The sequence below is a fragment of the Equus asinus genome, chromosome 6 (genome assembly GCF_041296235.1).
Source record: "Equus asinus isolate D_3611 breed Donkey chromosome 6, EquAss-T2T_v2, whole genome shotgun sequence".
In the NCBI taxonomy this organism is placed as follows: domain Eukaryota; kingdom Metazoa; phylum Chordata; class Mammalia; order Perissodactyla; family Equidae; genus Equus; species Equus asinus.
In genome coordinates this window covers 20,343,116-20,370,290 of record NC_091795.1, presented here as the reverse complement: position 1 = coordinate 20,370,290, position 27,175 = coordinate 20,343,116, and the positions used below count along the sequence as shown (strand labels likewise).

The 27,175-nt window shown below is 38.8% G+C and overlaps 1 protein-coding gene across 2 annotated transcripts in view; it reads right to left on the bottom strand.

Moving 5' to 3' along the window:
- TMEM87B (transmembrane protein 87B) overlaps positions 1 to 27,175 on the bottom strand; it is a 52,827-nt gene that overhangs the window by 5,097 nt on the left and 20,555 nt on the right. Inside the window, exons 10-17 of one of the 2 annotated variants that reach the window (XM_070511763.1) lie at positions 23,999 to 24,092; positions 22,059 to 22,130; positions 15,952 to 16,060; positions 15,809 to 15,867; positions 14,268 to 14,371; positions 12,247 to 12,320; positions 3,843 to 3,916; positions 1,760 to 1,812 (exon numbers count right to left, since the gene is read on the bottom strand). In XM_070511763.1, coding sequence (XP_070367864.1) covers positions 1,760 to 1,812; positions 3,843 to 3,916; positions 12,247 to 12,320; positions 14,268 to 14,371; positions 15,809 to 15,867; positions 15,952 to 16,060; positions 22,059 to 22,130; positions 23,999 to 24,092 — 639 coding nt within the window. Of the gene's footprint in view, positions 1 to 1,759; positions 1,813 to 3,842; positions 3,917 to 12,246; positions 12,321 to 14,267; positions 14,372 to 15,808; positions 15,868 to 15,951; positions 16,061 to 17,730; positions 17,803 to 22,058; positions 22,131 to 23,998; positions 24,093 to 27,175 lie in introns of both variants that reach the window. The other variant, XM_014852723.3, reaches the window with a different exon arrangement.

The window sequence follows — 27,175 nt, the reverse complement described above, 5'->3', positions numbered from 1 at the left end:
GCTTCAGCAGCCCGGGATTTGCCAGTTTGGATCCCGGTACAGACCTACACACTGCTTGTCAAGCCATGCTGTGGCAGGTGTCCCACATATAAAATAGAGGAAGATGGGCACGGATGTTAGCTCAGGGCTAATCTTCTTCAAAAAAAAGAAAAAAGAAAAGAAGTGCTCAAACGAAAGTCAATCAAGATTTCCATATCCAGCCAAACTATCCTTCAAAAAAAGAAAACAAACAAATACATTTTCATGTAAAGAAAACAGAGAATTTGTTGCTAGCAGACATATACTACAAGAAATACTGAAGAAAGACCTATAGGAAAAGGTGATAACTCAGATATACAGGAAGGAAAGAAGAAACAATAAAGGCATGGGTAAATATAAAAGAATATACATATATATATATATACACACACACCTATTTTTCTTTTCTATTAAAAAAGTGTTATAGTGTATTGTAAGTTTCATAATGTCTAAGCAGTCCTCACTTTGTACAAATCCGAAATGCATGAAGTCCAGTTCCTACAGTTGAGTTAAACAACACCAGTCCCTCCACAAGACAATTCAAATTTCAGTTACTCAAAAGCACAATGAGATGCCACTTCACAGCCACTAAGAGCTAAAATCAAAAAGGCGAGCCATTAATAACAAGTGTTGGCAGGGATGTAGAGAAACTGGAAGCCTCATACATTCTGATAGGATTGTAAAATGGTGCAGCTACTTTGGAAAACAGCTTGGCACTTCCTCAAAATGTTAAACACAGAGTTACTATGTGATCCAGCAATTCCATTTCCAGGCAAATACCCAAGAGAAATGAGAATATATGTCCACACACGTCTAGAATCATCATATTCATAGTAATAAAAACCACAGATAAAGAGAAAATCCTGAGGGCAGCCAAAAACACAAAACCCACATAACATACGGAAGAGCAAAGATAAGAACTAAATCAGACTTCTTTCTGAAACCAAGAAAACCGGAAGACAGTCAAGTGACAATCTTTGAAGTGTTGAAAGAAAAAAAATTGTCTATAACCAGCAAAAATACCTTTCAAAAAAGCTGAAACAAAGACTTTTCAGACAAATAAAACCTTAGAGATTCATCACCAGCATACTTGCACTACCAGAAATGTAAAGGAAATTCTTCAGGTGGAAGGAAGATCACACTAGACAGGAACTATCTAAATAGGAAGATGGGAGCAGAGAAAGGAAAGAGCAGCATGTGGGGTTATCACATCGGCTCTTCAGACTGTTCTACTGTGCAAACAGCGATCTGCAATCCTGCCTCAAACAGAGCACAGATAAAGGCAGCTGATCACTCACAGGTCCCAGAGGGGCCTCCTCTGCACCTGGTTTTTCCTATGCTCATGTTTTCCTCCAACAGCTTCCTCACCACACATGGTAGTGTGGTTACCTTTGTAAAAAAAATGTTTTACACATGTTTGAACTCTTCCATAATAGAAAGTTAAAAGAAAATAAAATGCTGCTGATCCTGATAACCTTAGATCAGAAAAGGGTGGAGTTGGTTACAGGGCACAAGCATTAAAATAGCTGTTGTACAGTGAAAAAGGAAGGAGAAAGAGATGAAGGCAGGGCTGTTTTCTCGGCAGTTCGCTATGAAGTCAGTCAGACAGTCAGTCACTGGTGACGTGGGTCTACAAAACACCTGGAGGGGTGCGGTATGACAAGCACATGACGAAGAGGGAAAATTAACCCTTATACTATGGACTAAAGTTTAGACCCAAACTTTAACTGAGAATATTTACACATCTGTGAATGAAGAGGGAATATTTTCTTCCACCCACTTCAAATCTTCATCCTGTAGAAATAAATATTTATATATTAACATTTGCTTATTTGCACCCAAAAGCAGAATTTTTAAATAGAATGTTTAATATAAAATTTAAGTATTTAAACATAAATGCATGACATTCTTTTAATTTTCATTAGGACAGTCTTTTAATGTCCTAATAAGTTGGCACTTATGCCACGCAGAAATTATGCTAGTATTTTCTTAAATAGGCAAACAAACAAAAAGTTGGATTTTGGATTTTTGTACTTCCTGGTTTTAGTTAGATGCACGGGTGTTATTTTTTGTGCTGAAAAACCACAGTAAAAATACAAAGAGTTGATTTATAAGATAGAAAATAGCAAAAATATTGATTTATATTGATTTTTTTGCTCTAAGAATTCGTCTTAATTTGTTCAAGTTTTTATATTATGAATTTATAATTCTTAACCATAACTTAGACTTTTTCAACAGAGAAAGACTATGGTACAAATATTCTAACATTACAAGAGCCTTTTTATTTCTATCACTGGTATTTATGCTCATCTCTCTACAGCAGACAAGAGAAGAACAGCAGGTAATCTGGGGTATCAATTTTTTTATAGAAACTTGCTTATAGTTATCTCACTGGGAGAAAGAAAAATAGTAAAAGGTATTTCGAATATTTTGGTTTACAATGTAAAATAAATCAAAATGTTTCTTTGTGTGGTCTACCTGGCTACATGGAATACTCTGGTTCTAGTGTTAATCACATCTTGCTCACCTAGAGAGAGACAAAGACACTGAGCCAGCCCTAACAGAGACCCCACTCTCTGAGTGAGTCTCAAGTAGAAATAAGTCAATGAGAGACAAGGCCTCTGACTTCTGATCAAGAGCGGGACTGCGTTTAATTTAGAGAAATGAAAAAGTATTTCCTTGATGTGTTTGCAAATACTGCGCTTTAAAATAAACTGAAATATATCCCTAAAATAAGAGGAAAATACCTTAAAAAACTGAAAGTTTTACAGCCCTAACACCAGATAATTAAAACTACTGTAGTTTTTTTAAAGTTTAGTTAAATTACCACAAAACTACTCAAAGAACATATTTTGAATAATTTTTATATTACCAAAAATAAAAATCAGAGAATTTACCAAATCCAACAGATAAAACTGTTCTCATATATAATTTGTCCTGTCAGAACTTATACGGATACATAAAGTTTCACACAATATTAACCACAACATACATAACAGTAAAAAAAGCAGAACATAAAACTGTATGATAGGGATTTTCATTTTGATTAATTACCTTAATAATTATCACTTTCATGCATAAATTATACCCATATTTAAAAACTCATCTCTACCCTACATTTTACCATTTTATTTACCCTTCCATAGTTAAAAAAATGCTAATTTTGGTAACTGCATAGGTAATACATAAAGTCTTTTTTCAAACAGTTATTAACAAACGTTATCCGAAATGGCTTCAAAAATCACTTTAAAATGCTGAAAAGCAGGCTGCCCGGTGGCGCAGTGGTTAAGTTCGCATGCTCCGCTTCAGCGGCTTGGGGTTGGTGGGTTTGGATCCTAGGTGTGGACCTACACACTGCTCATCAAGCCATGCTGTGGCAGTGTACCACACACAAAATAGAGGAAGATTGGAACAGATGTTAGCTCAGCGACAATCTTCCTCACCAAAACAAACAAAAATGCTGAAAAGTTAATACAAGCTTTCATTGTAACAAAGCTTCTCAGCCTTTAATGTGCATATGAACCATCTATGGAATCCTGTTAAAAAGCAGATGAGGATTCAGAAGGTCTGCGGCAGGACTGAGATTCCACATTCCTAACAAGATTCAAGGGGTGCCCCTGCTGCTGGCGCAGGAATAGCACTCGAGAAGCGAGGCTCTCTAAGTTACAGTTATCAGACTTAACTAGTATCACTACCTCGTAACATTTATTTTCATATAAAAAATCTTGGTAAAAAAACGTTCTCCTGATGGTATGAATGTGACACTCACATAGACTTCTAAAGTGTTAAAGACTAAGATTCTATTCAATATATACTATACTCACAAAATTATCAGAAGTTGCAGGTTTAGCTGTTCCATTGGAAACCGTTTTTGAGACTCTCAATTTTACTCCTTCAGCTATAATGAGAAACATTTTAGAGAGATATATATATAAAATATAAAATAACAGTGTTTTCCTTTACAGCCTCACATTTAACAATCCAATAAGGAAACATACTACACATTTTCTAAAGGAGAGTGAACAGTGAAAGCTTTGGGCAGGTGCTGGCCTTAACATACCACCTGGAAATGTAGGAGGTGTGCAAAAAGTTAACAGATTTGACAACTATTTGCAACCACCACCAGGTTTTCAAGTTAGCAACTTGAATTCGCAGTCTGAATGCTAGTTTTAGAGGAGTTTAAACAAGCGAGCAAACTCACATACATACACTTCACCTTAGATAGTTTCAACACATTTTAAAGTTTATGGAATTAAAAATCTTCAGGATTTTGCAGTATCATATTCAAGAAGAAAATAACTTTGGCTATCTGTTTCCTTCTGATGTACGAATTGTTGGAATGTGCTTATGGTACAAATAAAACAGGGAAGAAAAAGGTTTTCTCTGTATGTGACCAAGGCTCTTCTGTCAGCACTTTCAGCAGACCTGGAACCAGGCTGCCTCACGCGGAATTCTGGCTCGAGCTGTGCAACCCTGGGCAAAGCAATTACCTTTCTCTGACTCAGTGTCCCCAGCTATAAAAAGGAATAATAATATCTACCTCATAGAGTTTGCATGAACGTTAATCAAGTTAGCGTATATAAGATGCCTGACGCACAATCTATGCCCAGTAAGTACTTGCTTCTGTTACTGAAGTAATTTGCAAATAGTGCCCCTCCATAAACTAGGAGGACAACTGGTACATTATGAGGAGGTCAACAGCATAAACTGATATAGAGAACAAAAGTGAGATTCCTCAACCTAACAATGTTTCCATGGGGCATTTGAAATCCAAGCATTTGAGATCTATTCTCTTAAAAGGGGCAATACACTGATTTTTTTAAATTGAAGTATAACATATATAAAAAATACACAAATTTTAAATGTACAGTCTGAAGAGATTTTTACAAACATATATATTTATGTAATTACCATCCCAATCAAGACACTTAACATTTCCATCATCACAGAGGGTTCTTTAAATTCCTTTCCAGTCAATCTCAATCCCATCAGATGCAACCACTAGTCTGCTTTACATAATCACCACAGCCTAGTTTTGCCTGTTCTAGAACTTCATATATAGAAGTATGATCTATGGACTCTATATTGTTTTGGATTTGGCTACTTTCACTCAACACGGAGGTTTTGAGATTTATTTATGTTGCAGAATGTTGGTTACTTTTGATTACTGAGCAGTACTCCATGGGATGGGGACACCACAATGACTTTATCCGTTCACCTGTTGATGGACATTTGGTTATTTCCAGTTCCGGACTATTAAGAATAAAGCTGCTGTGAATAATAGTGTAAGTTAGTCTCTTCCTGTGGACATCCGCTTTCATGTCTCCTGGGTAAGTATAACCATGGTAGGTTGTATGGCAGGTGTATGTTTAGCTTTTTCAGAAACTGTCAAATTGCTTTCTAAAGTCTTACACCTTTACATTCCTTCCAGGAGCGTATGAGCAATCCAGCTGTTCCCTATCCTCTCCAACATTTCGTGTTGTCAATCTTTTTCATTTTAACCATTCTAGTGGACATGTAGTGACTTCTCACTGTGGTTTTGATTTGCGTTTCCTGGTGACCAATTATATCAAGCACTTTTCATGTACTTTTATTCCTTTGTCCTCTTTAGTGAAATGTCTATTCAAGTACTCCGTCCATTTTTTTTTTTTACAAATTGAGTTATCTTTTATTGATTTATAGGAATTCTACTTATATTCTGGATACAAGTCCTTTGTCAGATATGTGTATTTTTATATATGATATATGAGAATATTTTATCCCAGTCTACAGAAAGCCTTTTCGTTTTAAGTTTCTCTTGAGGAACATAAGCTTTTAATTTTGGTGAAGTCTAATCTACCAACTTTTTGATCTTATAGTTACTGTTTTTTGTGTCTTAAGAAACTGAATATCTCAAGGTCCTGATACATTTTCCTGTTTTCTTCCAGAGGAGTCATATTTAAGCTTTTACATCTACGTCTATGATGCATCTTGAATTAATTATTGTGTGATGTGCATGGCAGGAGTCTAAGTGATTTGTTTCCCTTGTATTTATCCAGTTGTTCCAGCACTGTTTGTTGGAATATTATCCTTTCCTAATATAAAGCCTTGGTGCCTCTATCAAAAATCAACTGACTATACATGTGTGGAATTATTTCTTGACTCTGTTGTGCTATCCTTATGCCAAGAGCACATTATCTTGATTAGTATGACTTAAAATTTTTCTAAGTCTTGGAATCAGTCTAAGTCCATTAATTTTATCTTATTGAGATACATAATTCCCACACCGTAAAATGTACCATTTTGAAGTGTGCAGTGCAGTGGATTTTAAGACACTCGAGCAAGTGTGCGATCATCACCACTATCTAATTTCAGAGGATTGTCATCACCCTAAAATGAAGCTCCACACTCCCCACTCACTCCTTCCTCCAGCCCTGACAATCACTCACTCACTTTCTGTCTCTACGGATTTACCTGTCCTGGTCCTTTCCTATAAATGGAATCATATGGTATGTGATCTTTTGTGATTGGTTTCCTTTACTTAGTGTAATGTTTTCAAGAGTCATCCATGTTGTGACTACAAACGCTCTTGTAGGTCTTTTGTTTTTCCACATTCACTTTAAAATCAGCTTAACCATTTGTGTTTTTTTAGTCAGCTAGAGTTACGACCGGGATTGTACTGAATCCACATATCAGTTTGGGGGACTGCCAGCTTAACAGTTTGGAGAGTTACAATTCGTGAGTATGTTCTCTCTCTATATTTGCTTATTCTAAAATTTCTATCTGCATTGTTTTATAGTCTTCAGTGCAGAGGTTTTGCACATTTTTCATTAAATTTATTCCTAAATATTTTATTTTTGAAGCTATAGTAAATAGTATTTTTAATTTCATTTTCTGTTTTAATTGACTATATAGAAAAACAACTGATTTTTGCATATTGGACATATATTCTACGACTTTGCTATATAGTCATGTGTCATTAGCAACCGGGATACCTTCTGAGAATGTGTCATCAGGCGATTTCGTCACTGTACGAACACCACAGAGTGCACTCACACAAACCTAGCCAGTACACCCTACCTCACACCTAGGCTATGTGGTACTCACCGTCATATATGTGGTCTGTCACTGACTGAAACATTGTTATGCAGTGCATGACTGAATTCACTTAGTTCTACTGTATTTTTTTCTTTTTTGTAGACTCCTTAGGATTTTTCTACATCCAGAATCTTGTTGTTTGCAAATAAAAGCAGTTCTGTTTCTTCCTTTCAACACTTTATGCCTTTTACATCCTTTGGGCTTTTGTTTGTTTTGCCTTCCTGCACTGGCTAGGACCTCCTGTATAATGTTGAATCAAAGTGGTGAAGATATCCCTGTACTTTGTTCCTCATCCCGGGAGGAAAGCATTCACTATTTCACTATTGAGTATGATTTTAGCTGTAGAGCTTTTTCATACCATTCTATACTTAGTTTGCTAAGTGACTTTTAAAAAATCATGAATAGGTATTGAATTTTGTGATATGTATTTCTGCATCTACTGAGATAATAATGTCATTTTCTTCCTCATTCTTTTAATTTAATAAAAGGTGAATTACACTGACTGATCTTCAAATGTTGAACAGACTCGTAACCCTAGGATAAAGGCCATTTGACAATGATGGTCTTTCTGTATTCTGTTAGATTTTATTTACTAATTTTTTAAAGGAATTTTATATCTCTACTCATTAGTGATATTGGTTTGTAATTTTTTCTTGTCTTGCCTTTGTTAGATTCTGGCATCTAAGCTGTGCTGGCCTTATACATTGAGTTGGGAAGTAAAGTATTCCCACCTCCTCTACATTCTAAAGAGTTTGTGTAAGATTGGAATATTTCTTCTCTGAGCATTGGAAAGAATTCACTAGTAAAACCATTTGGGCCTGGTCATTTTGGGGAAGATTTTAAATTCTGAATACAATTTCTTTAATAGATATAGGGCTATTCAGATTTAGCGGCATAAGGTTAAAATTAAAATTAGATTAGGATAGTAGTGTCTTAAGTGTACTTTTCAAGGAATTTGTTCATTTCATCCAAATAACCAAATGACCAGCATGAAGTTGTCCATAATATTCCCTTACTTACCCTTTCATACTGTAGTAACGTCCTCTGTATTATTTTCAACATTGGAAATGTGCCTTGCTGCGCCGTTTTGTCTTTATTTCTGGTTTAGACTACGGAAAGGTGAATCCATTTCTATTAATCTTTTCAAAGAAATTATTTTGGCTTTGTTGATTTTTTCTATTTCCCCGTTTTCTATTTCACTGATGTAGGCATACTTAACTTTACTATTTCCTTCTTGCTAATTGCTCCAGGTTTAATTTGCCCTTCTTTTTCTAGCTTAAGGTGGACACATAGATCACTGATTTTACATGTTTCTTCCTTCCTGTTCTTATTGGCAATATAAGCATTCAAAGCTATTAATTTTCCTTTAAGGACTGATTTAACTGCATCCCACAAAATCTGACATGCTGTGTTCTTTCATTTAGTATGAAATATTTTCTAATATTCTTTCAATCCATGAGTTACTTAGAAATGTATTGCTTAATTTCCAAATGACTGATTATTTTGTAGATATCTTGTTATTAGACTAATTTAACCTTTATTGTCATAAAACATACCTATACGACTGCAATCCTTTGAAATATATGGAGAGTTTTTTAATGATCTATCTTATTCCATGTGGACTTGGTCATTTATTCTGAAGTTGCTAAATGTAATGTTCTATAAATATCAATCAGGTCAATGAGGCTGATAGTTTTATTAAACTCCTGTACATTGTTACTACTATATGTACTTGTTTTATTAATTACTGAAAAAGGGATATTAAAATATCAAACTATGACTGTATTTGTCTATATCTCTCTTTAGAGCTTCAAAATTCATGAAACAAAATTTGACAGAACAGTTATTAGTTATGTACACATTTAGGACTATCTCTTTTTGATAAATTCACCCTTTTATTATTAACAAATGACACTTTTTAAAATCACGGGTAATACTTTCCTGAGGTTTACTTTGTCAAATACTAAAACAGCCACACTAGCTTTCTTATGTTCAGTGTTTCCACGATACACCTCCTTCCATTCTTTACTGTAACCAGTCGGTGTCATTTTTAAAGTGTCTCCTGTCGACATCGTATAGTTGAGTTTCACTTTTTTGCTTTTTTTACAGTCTGACAATCTCCGCCTGTTAACCTGAGCATTTAGTCCACTGGCATTGAATTTAATTATTAAAATGCTTAGGTTTAAGTCTACCATTTGCTATTTGTTCTACATTTGTCCCCTGTCGTTCCTTCCCTGTACCTTTTAGGTTAAAGAACATGCTTTAATATTCCATTCTATCACTTCTACTGGCTTTTTAGCTGTATCTCTCTGTATTTTTAAATTTGATCTCCAAAGAGTCCAATATGCTTCTTAGCTTATCATAATCTACTCTGAATATATCTAAGAACTATAATACAGTATTGATTTCATTTACCCCTCTCCTATCCTTTGTGCTATAGTGATATATTTTACTTCTATGTTATAAATCCAATAATACATTATTTTTGCTATAAAATGTCAACTGACTTTTAAAAGATTAAAGAAAAAAAAAAGGAAAAACCTTTTACATTTACCCATGTATATTTTCAGTGCCCTTCCTTCCTTCCTTCAGTTTCTTTTATAGCTGAATTTCAAATTGACAGCATTTCTATTCAGTCTGAAGAATTTCCTTTAGCGTTTCTCCTAGGACAGGTCTGCTAATGACCAATTCTTTCAGCTTCCAATTATCTGAAAAATATCTTTATTTCATCTTCATTTTTGAAATCTATTTTTGCTGGATACAGGATAAGTTGACACATTTTTTCCATTCAATACTTTAAAAATGTCACTCCATGGTCTTCAGCACTCCACTGCTTCTGAAAAGTCTGCTGTCATTTTTATTAGTGAACTCCTGAATCTAATGTATCTTTTCTCTGGCTTCTTTTGAAGAGTCTTCTTTGCCTTTGGTTTTTAGCAGTTTGACTATGATGTCTACGTACGGTCTTCTTCGTGTTTATCTTGTTTCCCGCTCACTGAGCTTCCTGCATCCGTGGGTTGCTCTTAATTTGAGACATTTTTTGGCCAATATTTTTTTCAAACATTCTTTATGCCTCATTCTCTCTTCTCCTTCTGGAGCTCAATTACATATTTGTTAGACTGTCTGACACTGTTCCACAAGTCACGGAAGTTATGTTGACTTTGTTTCCGATCTTTTGTCTCAGGGTTTCAGCTTGTAAAATTTCTTTAGTCTCCAAATGTTCACTGACTTTTATTTGGTTGTATCCAATCTACTCGTCTACTATCAATCCCATCCAGTGAATTTAATTGAGATATTCTATTTTTCAGTTTTAGTATTTCAATTTTTTTGTTTCCCTATCTCTCCTGAAATTTCCCTTGTCTTTACCAATGTTTTCTTATAGATTCTTTAACATATTTATCTTTAAAGTCTTTTATATCTTTAAAGTCATTCCTGCTTAATTATAACATCATGTCCACCTCTAGATCTCTACTGACTGATTTTTCCGTTAACTATGGGTCACAGTCTCCAGTTTCACACCATATCTAGTAATTTACTATTGCATACTGGACACTGAGGATGGTATCACGTGGACTCTGGATTCTCTTACCTTTGTCTGGAAGTGTGGCATTTTGTTCCAGCAGGCATTAAATTACTGCTGGATCACTTTGGTCTTGTGGAGACATGCTTTTAGATTTTACTAGGATGGGTTTATTTCAGCTTAGCTTTAGTCCTAGGGTGAATTTCAGTGGTCCAGAATGTGGGCTTTACTTCTTAGGAGTGGCCCTGCTGGGGTTTTAATGGAAAGCCCAAGGTGTTTAACCAGGGACTTTTAACTTGCCGAGATTCAAATTTCAAACTCCGTGGTGGGCAGCTGCTGAAATTTCTGTTCTGCTTCTTAGCCTAATGGCTATCGTTTCTCCTCTGGCCTCTTGGAGTCACTTTGCCCATGTCCAGTTCAGGCATCAGCTAAGAATTGAGAGACTTTATAGATTTTGGAATTTCCCCCTTTGTGGCTCTCTCCTCAGTGTCCAGGCATTCTTACAACCCTAAACTTCACTCTCCAATTCCTTGCATCAGTAAGATTGCACCTATCTACTTGAGCTCTAACTACTGTACCATCACATCGACTAGGATGCATTCTGGACCAAAGCTCCATAAATGAGGAACTTATGAGGAGTGTGGTTCTCTTCTTTCAATCGTTAAATCTTCTCCAGTTTCTGCCTGCTTTTGGTTGCTCTCCAGTGCCTTCAAACAGTTAATTTTTAAAAATATTCTGTCCAGAGTTTATACTAGCTACCATCAGGAAGGTTATTTAGTTCAATACAATTCACTCCATTAATATTGGAGCCAGAACCTTAACACACTGAATTTTAATATCTTTGTTGTAAGGTTTTCAGGTTTCCTTTGTTAATAGTAAAGTCAGAAAAACATGAAAGAAGTAGTTGTAGGTGAGAATAAGATGAGAGGAGGTAAAAGGAAGTGGGGACACTGAAGACATATTGATTATGTTGCAATTTTTGATGAGGGGTTAGACTATAACATTTTCACAGTATTTTAGACAATTAGAGCACACAAAAAAAATTGTGAAAAAGAACGCTACTAATAAGAGAAACCAAAGTAAAGCAAAATGGAACTAATATAAAATTACTCTCAATATCTGAATTACTTATTGATGTTGCCTTAACCAATGCTTAATTAGAATATTACGGTAAAATTAATAAAATGATAAAATGCTGTGTAGAAATTAATAGAAAGATAAAAATAGCACTAAAACCACAATGAGGGCATGACCAGGAAATTACTGATGTGCATACTTTTAAAAACGCAAGATGTGATTCAGAGAAATTTAGCAATCATCATTAAGAAGACGAATATTATTCAGGAGCTAAGCACAATATATACCAAATCGCTCTCGTGAAAAAGTGTACCTACTTCAATACTCACACTTTAAGAGAAAACAAGTAACAAAAGCTCAAACTACATTAACAATCTCAAAAATTTCATTACTGACTTTTCTTTTTGTGACTGTCTACCATAATATAGGTTTCTGCAGATACAGTTTTAAAAATATCTTATAGGAAAAAAAGTATGTGACCTTGCATCACAGTAAAGGTACAATATTTCTGTTACAATATGCACATTGGTCATTTAATAAGAAAATATATCACTCACTTAAATTTTCAGATGTCACCATGAATTCTTCAATTTCATCATCAGAATCATCTATTAAGGGCATGAAGGCATATCTATATCAAAAACAAGGAATAGTTTTACTAGTGTGTTTAAACCTATTCAGTTTTCCATTTATATCTTAAAAAGTCATTGCATACCAAAATATCTACATTTTAAAAGTTTCTCATAAAGTAAAATAAAAATTTAATTATTTTACTCTCAAATTAGCAAAGATTATTGTTAAGAAACTGAAACTGGAGCTCCTAAACCCTGTCAGCAAAAGCATAAATGGATAAAATCTCTCTGGCAAGTAACTTTGCGATATACAATGAATGTTCAGAGAAGGGAACTTCCTGCTGTACTTTTTTCTCCATGTCACGTTTACCTGCCTTCCCACTACTTTTTAGCTTATCCCCTATTGAAACAGAAGTTGCTAATCTGAGAGGTGAAAATAAAGCACACTGATTGAGCCACATTTACTAGGTCCAAAAGCATTCAAAAAGCCTTGCTGATAATAGCAAAAACCTAGAAAGAAAGTGTCTAATAATTAGGGACTGCTTATGTAAATTATGCAACACTCATATTACAGAATGCCGTATAGCCATTGAATGTGGTAGATCTATATAAGATGATATGGGAAGATATATCCTGTGGGTTTTTTTCTTTGATGAGGAAGATTGGCCCTGAGCTAACATCTGTTGCCAATCTTCCTCTTTGTGCTTGAGGAAAATTGTTCCTAACATCTATGCCAATCTTCCTCCACTTTATATTTGGGATGCCACCACAGCACGGCCTAATGAATGGTGTAAAAGTCTGTGCCTGGGATCCAAACCCACAAACCCCAGGCCGCCAAAGCAGAATGCACAAACTTAACCACTGTGCCACCAGGCTGGCCCCAGGGAAGATACGTCTTAAACAAGAAGGTGTAGAACAGTGCACATATGTGCGTGTGTATTATTATTACTATATCACTTTAAAAAGAGCGGGAGAAACACACACAGTGGTATATTCCTTCTTTCTTCCTTTTTTGGTGAGGAAGATTAGCCCTGAGGTAACATCTGTGCCAAACCTCCTCTATTGCTGCATGTGGGATGCCTCCGCAGCATGGCTGATGAGTGGAGTGGAGTAGGTCTGCACCAGGGATCCAAATCTGTGAACCTGGGCAGCCAAAGCAGAGTGTGCACAACTTTAACCACTTGGCCATGGGGACAGCTGCTGGTATATTCTTTCTCATTTTTTCCTAAAAAAGTGTACAAGAAACTTACCAGCACTTTCCTTGGGGATGAAGAATGAGGCAAGGGAAGGTGGGGCTTCCTTTCACATGCAGTCGACAGCACAAGTTCCTGAACTTGGCTTTCAAGCTCTACGATTTTGGTCCCACCCTTCCTTTCCAGCTTTCTCTCCCTCCAATGTAAGTAGTATTAGCCATGCCTCAGAGACCTCCAAAGTATACCATGTTTTTTCCCACTACCCCAGAAAATGTACATTCTTTCCCAGCCATCTTTCACTGTCCTGCTCCGTTCCTCAAAGCATAACACAAACACTGTCTTTCCATAGAGCCTTCCTCACCCCTCTCCTATCTTCCCCCGCACTACATTTATACATCTCTTCCTTCACTGTCTTGCTTTGTTATGTCTGTCTCCCTACGTGACTGTATACTCCTTTGAAAGCAAGGACTATTTCCCCACAGTTTCTACAAATGCTTTAGGGAAGCCTTTTTTTTTTTTTTTAAAGATTTTATTTTTTCCTTTTTCTCCCCAAAGCCCCCCGGTACATAGTTGTGTATTCTTCGTTGTGGGTTCCTCTAGTTGTGGCATGTGGGACGCTGCCTCAGCGTGGTCTGACGAGCAGTGCCATGTCCGCGCCCAGGATTCGAACCGACGAAACACTGGGCCGCCTGCAGTGGAGCGCGCGAACTTAACCACTCGGCCACGGGGCCAGCCCCTTTAGGGAAGCCTTTTAACACTGTAGCAGGTGATCAACAAATGCTTGCCGAACTTGAGTTTTCCTACGTTAGGTACCTTTGATTATTTGCTGATGGTCTCCACAAAAACATTATTACAATAAGAATAAGTGAAAAAAGGAAGCTCCAAAATGCATCATCAACCCAGCGTTCCATCCAATCCTATAACAAGGACAATTCAAACATGAAGTTATTTTTTTTTTCTGCTTTTTCTCCCCAAATCTCCCCAGTATATATAGTTGTATATTTTAGTTGTGGGTCCTTCTAGTTGTGGCATGTGGGATGCTGCCTCAGCATGTCCTGATGAGCGGTGCCATGTCGGCGCCCAGGATCCGAACCAGCAAAACCCTAGGTCGCCAAAGTGGAGCACACACTCAGCCACAGGGCCAGCCCCCCAAAAAAGTTACTTTTCTGATAAACATAAACATACAGATTTCCCATTGATATAATGTACAATGACAAGTACTAATGAAATCTTTCCAACTGGTAAGTCTTCCAAATAAATAAGTACATATTTTTTCAAGAAACATAAAAACTAACACAAAGTATCTTTATAAAATCAACATTAATGCTTACTTCAGCCTTATAATCAATGAGATGAATAAAATCCTAACATAAATTACATAGTTTGGTATCATAATAAAAAGAATTTCAGAGTTTAAAGGGGCTTCGAAGGTCATTTACTCTATTTTCTAGATGAGAACAGTCATGAGGCAGGTTAATAGCAGAATTAGAACCAAGCTGACAATGGGTCTTTTTGACACTGCTGACCTTAGACTTTCTGATACAAAAATCTCAACGCAGTATTTTTCCCAATAGGTTATTTTGCTTTTAATAAGACAGGAGATTTTATTATATGGTGGTAGAAATGTTTCTACAGGGCTGTTTCACATTATAAACATTCCCTTCCATAAAATTTTAGGGTTAACAGAAAAACTTAGAAAACAAAAAATCCAAAAGATACACTTGGAATTCCAAGTGAAAAATAAAACGTGAGGGAAGGGGAAAGAAAAAATTCAGTCTCTCCTCTCACTAAGTTATCCTTAGGCAGCAGAAGTCCCGGAGTTTTAGAGGGCTGCTTGTAATTGTTCATACAGAACCAGAGACAAGCTCCAAATCAAGAAGCCCCCAAAAGAGGGCCTTCCACATGTTAAGTCTAACAAACGCATCTTCTTCTAACTAGAGAACCCATGGGGAGTATCTCCTGAATGTTCATAATGACTATACCATCCTAGAAACACATCAGACTGAAGGTTTACAGCTCCATTCAGACACAAACAACCCAATTTCATGTTATGCAGGAAGCAAAAGATTTCCTGTTATCTTAAATTATATAGGGAGAGAATTATTTTTCAAAATATATAAAAGGAAGTTCAGAAAAGGGCATAACTGGAAAAGTAGGTTTAGGAGGAACTTTTTCAGATTCATTTAAAGGAGGTAAAAGTTTTTATAATTCATATACAATAATCCAAAGTAAACAGAAAAATCTCCACTAAAATTACTTCTATTTACAAACACAAACTAAATTCTTCAAAATTACACAAAATAAAATAGTATAATTAAAAATGGAAACTGTTTAAATAGGAAGATTATACTTACTGATCGACATTTTGCAATTCTAAACGTCTTAACTGTCCACACCATAAACACTACAGAAGCTGAAACACACCAAAAAAGTCAGCTTTAAAGGAACATGCAATACTGCAATAATTTATTATAATGAGGAAAATTAAATTGCTTACCCAGTACAGCGAAGATGAGAGTATTTGTGAAGTGCCTGTATAAAGAAAATTTCACTGTGTTCTTTCTTAGCCTTAGAGTCTTCATAGTTTGTGCCAAACTTATAAAGATGTGAAAAAAGTTAAGGGAAAACATTTTACATAATAATAAACAGTTAAAATAAAAAACAAAATAAGATCTACTGCATCTCCAAAATTAGTACTGCTAAATATAGTTCCTATAATTTAAAGTTAATAAAAACAGAGAATATGTTATTTCAGCCAATATTGTATGACCATGACACCAATTTTATCACAGAATTTGCTTTACGATGTACCATTGTCTGAACTAAATGAACTTCAAGGACAACATAAGCAAGAAGATCTGTGATGTGCTCCTTCAATGCCAAGCTCCCAAAACACAGGATGGAGTCACTCCCTAAACGCCGGGTCCCCCAGGCTGAACGCTGTTTAGACACATTATGACATGCCGTTGGGCTTGTGCTTTTCTATTTCTGTTTCTTTCTTATTTTATTCTTTCCAGTCTATTCCCGTTTTATCTTCTGAATGACCGAAACTAAGAAGTTAGGTAATCTACCAGTTCCAGTCTATAAATTTAAAAACTGAAGTATGTCAAATAAAACGAATCTGGACTTGGGTAAGGAGTCGCTTTACTGAAAAGGTTCCTGCAGTGGAGATGGAGGATCAGCGCAACAGGGAGAACACTGCAATCTGCACGCTGAGACCTGCACGAGGCCCAGAGTCGGGCAGGGCAGGGCTTGGCTTTCACAGGGAGGTGGAGGTCTAGGGGAGTGGGTGGTGTGACTGATCAGGAAATGCCCTTCCTTGGGGTCAGATTCTCAGGAAAGGCCATTAAGGAAGGCTGTGGGGGGACAAAAGCTCAGGGACCTGGGAGAAGGGGACCACTTGGTTTGGTCCAGTCTGGTATTTGTCCAGGTGGTCAGTGGGGGCACAGGTCTGTATCTGGCCTTGTCACAGGTAAACAAGGGGCATCTGGGAAGCTCACCCAAGTCCTGTGGGGAAATGGGGTTCTTTGTAGTAAGCCTTTTCCCAGAACATCAAAGGTTACACTTCCCCTAACCAGGGCTGGTTTCCAGGAGCACAGGCTGAGGGAAAGCACAGCACGATCCAGCGTGAACAGGCAGAGAGGGCTTCCGCACTGGTCCCGCAGCAGCGCAGCCGGGACTCAAGCCAGAGCCCCCTGTCTGTACTTCCTCTGGAGCACACCACGAGCTTTGTTCATGAACCACGCACGGAAAACAACCGAGGTGAACAAAAGAACGGAAGCGGCAAGTTTTGCACTTATGCTTTCTATTTTAAATTCCAAATACGCCACTGATCGAAAACTTCATTTTAGTTCTAAAACTACCAAAATTGCTTTTTCAATTTTTCTAAATGACCAGTAAATTGCAAAAGAAGATCAATTTCTAAAATAACACAATCCAACCAATTAAGGCCACTCTCAGAATTTCCAAAAACACAAATGTGCTTTAACTCTTTCAACATATGAAGACAAATACTTTTTAGAAATTCCTGACCAAAACCAATTTCCTATGTTAAAAACCTAATCTTGTTTAATAATTTGAAAGTGTTTTTAAAAGCCAAGGAATAAAAAGATCAAAAGCACCTCCCAAACTGCCTAAGGCCCACTTACCAAGGCACTGCTAATTTAGGCAAAGCGTGAACCCTTCTCCCGGTTAAGGAGGGCAGGAAGGAGAGCAAACGGGCCCATCAGCCCAGGGAGAGGCAGCGTGGCCGTGCGCCTGCGGCAGGAAAGGATATCCACCAGCACAAGCCAGAGTCAAGGAGAGAGAGCGGCAGGCTGGCCAGCAGCACAAGATCAGGGTCATCTGCCTGCAGCAAAACAGCAAAAAACATCAAACAAACAAGCAGGAAAAAAGAGGTGGCAGGGCTTCATGAGAACGGCTATGGCTTTTGAATTTTTCGGGCTGTTTTCTCTATTACTTTCGAATTAGATTCTTACAGCATCAGCTGCAGTGAGTCCATGAAACTCACAGGCAGCAGGCCACTACCCAAGCACTCGAGTCTACATGCGCGCAGTCCTGCTGCTTCCGCATGTCGCTTGCAATCATGTGAAACCCCCCACCTTTCTGCACAGACACAGCAGACTTTTCATTTCAGTAGTGACAGTGACCAAACAGCAATCTAAAAACAAACATCAGAAACTCAAGTACAAGCAGAAATGGACACTAAATGTCCCTTCTCTCACCACGAAAAAAATCAAGATAATTTTAACTTCTGGAATTAAGACTTTTATCTTAAACACCTTTATTTAAAATATTAACAACAAGCAAACTAAATCTTTCGCCTTGTTTTCCTTATGCTCTCACCCCAATTTGCCTGCTTATGTGTTGGAATGGACCAAATCAATGCTGTCCACAAAGGTGATAACTTACTCTCACTCAAATATAGATGGAACTAGAGCCTTCATAGCTGCTTTTCTCTGGAATTTCCTGCCAAGTGGCATTACTTTGTATTTTGCCCAATGGACTACCTTGTGGTTAAAACAAGAAATCTTTGACGTACATATCTGTAAATTACCAGGAGAAAAGATAATATAGTTGGTTTTTGTTTTTTGTTTGTTTTGGTGAGGAAGATTGGCCCTGAACTAACATCTGCTGCTAATCTTCCTCTTTTTGCTTGAGGAAGATTGTCCCTTAGCTAACATCTCTGCCAATCTTCCTCTATTTTTTGTATGTGGGACATGCCACAGCATGGCTTGATGAGTGGTGTGTAGGTCTGTGTCCAGGATCCAAACCCATGAACCCCAGGCCGCCAAAGTGGAGTGCGCGAACTTAACCACTATGCCACAGGGCTGGCCTCATATAGATTTTTTTAAAATGCAAAGTCTACAGCTCAATTAATTGATTCAAGAACATAACTCTCTTACTTGTTAAAGGTTCTAAACATATACAATTTTAGAAATAAGACAATTCCAAATTGAACAGCTATCTTAAGCTCATTCACTAAACACATAATGACTGAAGAAAAGACATCAAGAACTGGAGACAGTAACGCTGAGACCAATAGCTAGCTCATCTTCACTGCAGTTCTGCCCATCCAGATTCCAGGCGTGCTTGCACTGCCTGCCCACTGTTCTCCAGTCAGGCGAGACCCCTAACAAGCGCTGTGGCGCAGCCCCGGCAGAGCCGGCTCTACAGGCCTTGGGGATGAGCACTCGGAGCTGGAACACTGATCGCGTGCAGAATTGAGGAATGCACTTCACCTTTTTAACAACTGAACGCCTTCACATGTTTTTTAATGTAGAAAATATCAAAAACCACACTAGAGAAAGATATTTATATCACTCTCTGAGAAGAGTGGATTTATTTAACTATAATTTTATTCAATAAACTTGGATTCTAAACTAGTAGCTCTCAACACAAGTAGAATACAATTTTTAAGCAATTCGGTTAGAAACAACTCTATAAATCAGGTTGTATCTCTTAACTAGACACTCCTCAGACACTGGGGGTCCGTGGATATAATTTAGGAGGTTTTTGTTTTGTTTCTTTTGTGAGGAAGATTGGCCCTGAGCTAACATCTGTGCCAGTCTTCCCCTACATTACGTGCGATGTAGCCACCACATGGCTTGATGAACTGTGCTAGGCCCATGCCAGGGATCTGAACCTGTGAAGCCCGGGCTGCCAAAGTGGAGTATGTGAACTTAACTACGCCACCAGGCTGGCCCCAAGGAGGTTCCTAAATGCCCCAGTGCACACCAAACTCCTCTGTGGGCTATGTGTCTGTAATCTGTGAAGAGAGACTCAACAGCTTTCATTAGCTTTCAAAGGCATCTCTGATCCCAGGACATAAACATGGTTAAGAACCACTGCTTTAGAGAATAAAGATAATAAAGGAAAAGGTTTTTGTTTTGTTTTTAACTTGGAAGCATACCAAGAATTCACAAACAGGGAACTTGAAGAATAGGCAGGCCAGGCTTAGAAAAAACCACCCACAAGGGATTCAGGGAGGCCTATCAAAAGACCTGTATTTGGGGCTGGCCCAGTGGCGCCGGGATTAAGTTTGCACATTCTGCTTTGGTGGCCCAGGGTTCACCGGTTTGGATCTGGGTGTGGACCCACGCACCACTTATCAAGCCATGCTGTGGCAGGCGTCCCACATACAAAGTAGAGGAAGAGGAGTATGGGTGTTAGCTCAGGGCCAGTCTTCCTCAGCAAACAGAGGAGGATTGGCAGCAGTTAGCTCAGGGCTAATCTTCCTCAAAAAAGAAAAGAGCTCTATTTGCTAGCACACCTGCAGAAAGGGAGAGCTTCCTTGTAGAGAAGGGACACAGGCAAATTCAAGCCCTCTGGCCCTTCCTGTGAGACACAAAGATGAGAAAATGGAAAAAAATACAAGAAAAACAAAAGAACATTCAACGTTCACAGCTAAAAAACGACTATGAAAGACAGTAGAAACAAAAAGAACCTGGTAAAAATAAAGTCATCTATAGGAAAGAGTTTCAAAGAGGACACGATGTAGAAGAAACAGATAAAAATGTGCTGGGCTCTGCCTCACCCTGCATTCTGCTGTGACCAGATCATAGTTTCTATAGAATTCCTCCTATTTCCATGAATGCATTTTAGAGGGCTCTGTCTTGGAGGAAAAAGCACTGGAATTCCCCAGGTGCAATGTGAGTCACTGCATCAGTGAGGGGGGTCCCCCAGGATCAGTTAACACTGCCTCTAAAACTTTTCCTGCTATAATATGGCTTCTGCCTCACCACCTTCACTGAAGCCACTCTCCTACTGTCCCCACTATGACCTCTGGAATGAACAAAGCCACATAGGTGCGCCTTGGGAATTCACCTCTCTGCTGTACTGGCTACTGTTGACCACCTCTCCTTATCAAAGCTCTCCCAGTCTCCACTGCAGGACAACATCCTTCACCCTGGTGTTCCTTCCATGCACACTTCCACTCCACTAGGCACCATCCTGGCTCCTCTCTTCTCTTGCTGGTCTACATGTTCTTCTTGGGTTGCTTGCCACAGCTGCAACCTTCTCCCACACAAAGATGACCTCCAACTTTCATCACCCATTCTGACTCCTGCAAACCCAAGCTGGGGTTTCCAACTCTTCACACTAATGACCCAGGCAGCTCAAACCTCATCCATTATGGTCCCTTCTCCAAGTTCACCGCCTGGAGAATGGCAACGCTGCCCCCGGCCACCCAAATGAGACATGCAAGATATCTCTGAAGCCTTCTCTCCCGTCTTTTGCCACCCATTTCTAGCAAGCCTATTATTTAGAGTCTTTTTTCCATTTCCTCTGCCCTATTTCTAATCCTCACCATCTCTTCTTTGAACTACTACAAATGACTCCTTACTAGACTTCCTGTCTCTAGTCTCTCCTTTCCCAAGCGATCTTTTCACGTCATCCTTGAGTTCTTTCTAATACAGATTTCACGTTATTCACCCATGCAGTTTCAATTCCTCTATTTTCTACCTTCAGAAGGGACTCTAACTTCCTGAGCATGTCATTCTATCCTACTCTTCTGGATCCACCTTCCATGATTCTCCCAACATGCTCACCTACAGGCAAGCTACTCTGGGACAGTCTGCCACTGTCCCTATATTTTCATGCTTCCAGCTATTTGTTCCCCTCAATTCTTCCCAGAAGCCTTTTCCCCAGTTCTCTTCCTACTAAACCTCTATTTGTTCTCCCAGTCTCAATTTAAATGTTACCATCTCTATGAAGTCTTTCCTGACTTTATGCTAGAATTAATTTCTCCCTTCTCCCTGTTTGCAGGGCACCTTTCTAAAATGGCAATTACTATTGCTGTATTGCTCCTAGTGATGCATTTGTCTCCCCTACCAGATCCTGAATTCCTTAAACGCAGGGACAATACCTTTTCTTCCATACTTCCTCAGTATGGGGCACATACTGAGCACTTGTTTGCTGAACTAAGTAGAGAAAATAAAGATATTCTTTGCTTGGGGAATTGTTACTTTTTCACCCTCAACTAAATTCCTATATTCAGGTAACAACAATGTCTAACTATATTTCTTTCTATTATTATTGCAAATTAAATGTAATCTGATTTTAATGATACAACAAACTATCTTAGAAGGACATAGTAAAGGATATGAACCATACAACAATGGAGTCAATAACTGCTAAAATAATGTCACCCAAAATAACCGCTAAATGGTCAGAACCCTGAAAGATAAAAATAGGAAAATAGTACAGTTTCATTATACTATAGGAATTATCATCTGATGAAAAACAATTTAGCTCATCTCATCACTTTAGAAAAGCCACAAGAAAGGTTTTATTTCCTAATAGAACTGCACTTAAGCACATGGAAATTATCTGTTTTGGCAGCAATATATGTTAATTTGTCAACAACTTGTTTGATGTTAAGGTAAAATTGTACATGGAATGGCAAATAAAAAGCATCGTGTCCCCAGTCCCACTTAGGTCAACTCGTTCAATCTCTCCCCTCTCCGCACCAAGCCTACAGCCAGCGCTACTAATGAAATGGACTCCTGATCTTTCCTCCTGCACCTGAAGGGACATGAAGGAAAGTAAAACAAGGAGAAAGAATTGTGTGGAAGGGTGTAAACAAACCACAGATGAGACACTTACTCTAACTAATCAAGAGTTGACAGAGACTCACATTTAAAACAGTACAGTAGTCTCCGCTTATCCCCAGGGGAAACGTTTCCAGACCCCCAGTGGATGCTGAAACCAAACAGTTACCGAACCCTGTCTACTGTGTTTTGTCCTAATAGGCCAACAGGTGGGTAGCACAGATATAGCGTAGATACACTGGCCAAGGGATAATTCACGTCCCAGGAGGGACGGAGCAGGGCAGCACAAGATTTCATCATTCTACTCAGAACGGTGCACAATTTAAAACTTATCAGTTGTTTAGTTCTGGAATTTTCCATTTAATACTGTTGCATCACAGTTGACTGCAGAACTGAACCACAGAAAGCAAAACCAGGATAAGGGAGGACTACTGTATATGTAAGGTGTTGACTAGGAAAATTTTAAGGAAATATAATGCATATACTACATCTACATGTGGGATATTTATCTTTTCTATTTTCTTCCTAGCAAAGATTTGATTCCTGTGAATTACACATATAAATGCAGAATATTCAATGGGTCAAAGTCGAAAAGAGCAGGTACACCTAACACAGAATGCAGGTGTATCAAAGGCAACAGGAAGGAGAATGAGGCTGTTAACATTATTGGACAAATGTCCTGCTTTAAGGATCAGGTCAAAATACATGAAGTAAACTTATGTGGCAATATACAGATTAACCACTCCGTGCACAGTGATCTGGTTTATACATCTAATCCAAAAGACACTTTGGGGAAAAATGACAAGGTGCTTTGAATCAAGTAAAATATCATAAGCTTCCCAATCACTTAGTCGTCAACCATATTATTAAGAAAAACTGAGAGCTAGAAATCTAGGGGTCTTCACGACATAAGTATTCTTTCTGACTCTTCTCTAGAGAGCAAAGCATTGCTGCCCACATTGCCAGAGTCATTTTTCCCTTGAACACTATCTCCTTCCTGTCCTTCCTAGAGTGAGGTCTGCTGAATCCCCAAAATATTTTCACAAGAGTCGAGGAGAAAATGTATAACCAAACGAGACGTAAGAGAGACGAGATATAATGTCTGTATGCGTGAAGGGCCTAAGTAACTTTCTGTTCACTTACATATGTTTAAACCAAGGATCAGGGAAGAAATGAATGTGTTCGAGACTGCATAATGACAAAGACAAATGTTCTTTATAAAGGACAACCAGGAATATTTTTGAGATGAAGCTAATTCCTGAAATGACATCAACTGGTGCCTTCACAATCAATCATATCATTTTAAGAAGCACTCTGTTTAGTCTTTTAATTTCAGGAAGTATTAAAAAGGGAAAATATCCCATAGGGGAAAAACTCAAATTGGGCCTTTTTCATAAATTTCCTACTTTAAAAATTCATCTCAGGAGATATCAAGTAAGATCATATTTATAGCAACAACAAAAAGAGGCAGGAGTGGAATTACACTGTTTTTACCCTGGTGACTCTCATCACGCCTTCAACAGCCGCAAAGACAAAGTAGAGAAGCCCCAGTCCAATCACCCGGTGCATGACCGCTCCTAGACGAGGCCTGGAACGAGGAAGGGAGGCAGAGAAAGAGGAGGCACAGCTGAGTGAAACGCAATTGAATTCAACACGGCCCCATTCCCAATACCAGAGGAGCCGCTACCTAATCAATCAGTTCGCCTCTGCCGCTGAGCGACTTTGTTTCAGGAAACAGCATATTTCTTGAAAACAAAGCAGAAATAGGCTCAGAATAAGTGGGCCTCCTTCTCTAGGACTTGAAGCTGTACTGATGCCCATGAAGCAACATTCTGAGGCCAAACAGGTGCCAGAGAATTGCTGCTGAAATTTAAGCAATATAATTAACATAACCCAGATACTATTTCCACAGAATGGAAGAGTAGATTGACGAAACCTAGGAAGGTGAGTGCCAACTTCTAAGTGTCACTGGCAGAAATAATCATTTAATTCTCCCACTAGCACTGATTAGAAATCATTCTGAGATATATAATCCACTGATTTTACGAATTGGGCAGAGAAAGAGCAGGATAGTAGGAGATCGAATTGCATTACTCTCCTTCTCTCAAGACCCAAACCAAGAGTGCTAACAGACTTTAGTTTTCATTCTTTACATTGAAAAGAATTAAAATAACATTTTTGATTCTTTAAAAATATAAATGAGATGGGAAAATGCAAAGATGGTGACTTTTGCAATTAATACTTTGAAAATAGAACTGAAATTTCATGACAGTTGCAAATCAGAGTTTATTGTACACACGTTTTAGCTCAAAGACCCTCTTCTCAGAGTAACTACGAGAAAAAACCAGTTTTGAAAAAATACTTACGATACTCATTTTAAAACAAAGTCTAAGTAAAAACTAAATTAATATTCACAGCTCGTATTTAAGACTACATATCTAATTTAGTTAATCTAAATTCTGATTCATTGTAGCCAGCTAGCTGGAACACTCCAAGAGTCAGAATTATTACTGCTGTCACTTTGGAAGAGTGGACTACAACAAGCTGACAGCGAATGGAGTCATTCACAAATGGCTTGTGTCCTTACACATCAGTTCAACTTTTATTCCTTTTGTAGCAACCACACTCCACACCCAGGCACCTGATGTTCGTAACTAGAACCATGAGGTACCACAAGATTCCACGAGAGATTTCTGTTCTGTTTCCTGTACTAAGCGTGCCCCCCATAAAAAAAGCAATTTGGGAAGGAATCTCAATAAAATTCCAACGAAAAGAAGGGTTCCTGGCTAAAATCCTGCTAATGACACGAATCCTGAGCTCACAAGCACACGTGTGCATTCGAAGCATACTGACTGAGTGCCTGCTGGTGTCGGGGACTGCACTGGGGCCTCAGGGGAAAGCAGCACACAAAACAGGCAAAGCTCCCACTCCAGTCAATGGGGGGAGAAACAACAACTACTAACATATACATCAAGAGGCCTTGTCAAAAGGACGAGGGGTCAGAGTGACAGAGGGTGAGCACTCTGCAGGAATCCTGACAGGGATGTCTCACCTGGGAGATGACAGTGGAGCAGAGACCTGAAAGAAGTGAGGGGGCAAACTCTGCCCGGGCTCTGGGGGAAGAGGCTCACAGGCAGAGGCTCCACTGCATTGTGAGGCAGAGTTTATTGTGTTTAAGGAACAGCAACAGCATGAAAGCCGACAGGATGGAGCAGAGTGTTCAAACGGGCGAGTGGCAGGAGGTACATTTTAAAGGATCATCTTGGCTCCTGCTTTGTCTGAAAAGGCTGACAGGAGACCAGGGCAGAAGCCAGTTAGGGAAACCAGTTAGGAGGCTACTGAGGTAGTCTACACAGGAGAAGATGGCAGCGTGGACCAGGGGGGAGGCTGTGGAAGGGATGGGAAGGGCTCACTCTGGATGTGCTCTGAAGTTAGAGCCACATAACTGGATGGGAGACCCCAGGGGTGCAAGTCCTAGAGCAGAGGTGGGGCCTGCACCTGGGTGCTCCGATGCTGGAGCTCAGGAAGACGAAGAGGGTCCAGAAGAGACCAGTAAGGAGCAGCCAGGGCTCCACGACCAAAGCTGCTGACCGGGTCCTCCCACAAAAGCTGAGCAGGGCCACGTGATTTGGCAAGGAGAGGTCAAGGTAACCTTGACAAGAGCAGTCTCAGTGGAAAAATGGGGCAAAAGCTCATTAGGGTATGTTCTAAAGAAAACGAAGGAAGTTGAAGTGGCAAGTACAGACAACTCATTTGAAAAACTATGCTGTTCACTGAAATCAGAAATCCCAAGAGTCCGTTGCACCCCTATGTTCATCGCAGCATTATTTACAATAGCCAAGACGTGGAACCAATCTACATGCCCAGAAACTGATGATTGGATAAAGAAGATATGGTATATATACACAATGGAATACTACTCAGCCAAAAAAAAGACAAAATTGGCCCATTTGCAGCAACGTGGATGGACCTCGAGGGTATTATGTTAAGCGAAATAAGCCAGTCAGAGAAAGACGAACTCTATATGACTCCACTCATAGGTGGAAGTTAACATATTGACAAGATCTGATCGGTGGTTATCAGGGAAAAGGGGGGGTGGGGGGAGGGCACAAAGGGGGAAGTGGTGTACCCACAACATGACTAACAATAATGTACAACTGAAATCTCACAAGGTTGTAATCTATCATAACATTAATAAAAAAAAAAAAGAAAAAAAATGGATGGCAAGTGTACTGCTTACATTTCTGCTTACTTGGAAGATTTCCCTTCACCACTGTCCTTTAGGGCCACCCTTGATTAGGCCTGTAATTCAGCAGTTAAACATTTTTGGCTTGTACCAACCACCTGTGAACTTGGGCCAAGATCTTTTCTTCTCTGTAGTTGGTCATAGAGAAAAAAAAAAAACAAACTATGCTGTTCAGGGATGAAGAGAAATGAAGTAGAAGCAGAAGAGAGGGCTATGTGGGATTGAGGGAGGGTTCTGCTTCTGAAGATGACAGAAAATGACAGCATGCAGATGGGAGCGACACAACAGAAAGGAGAACTGATGATAGAGGAGAAAATGGAACTGACTGCTGGAGCAGTTTCTTTGACGGATGAGAGGTAACAGGATCTAGAGCACAAGGACGGGGGCAGGACATCACCACCAGCAGGGCCAGTCTGTGCCTTTCA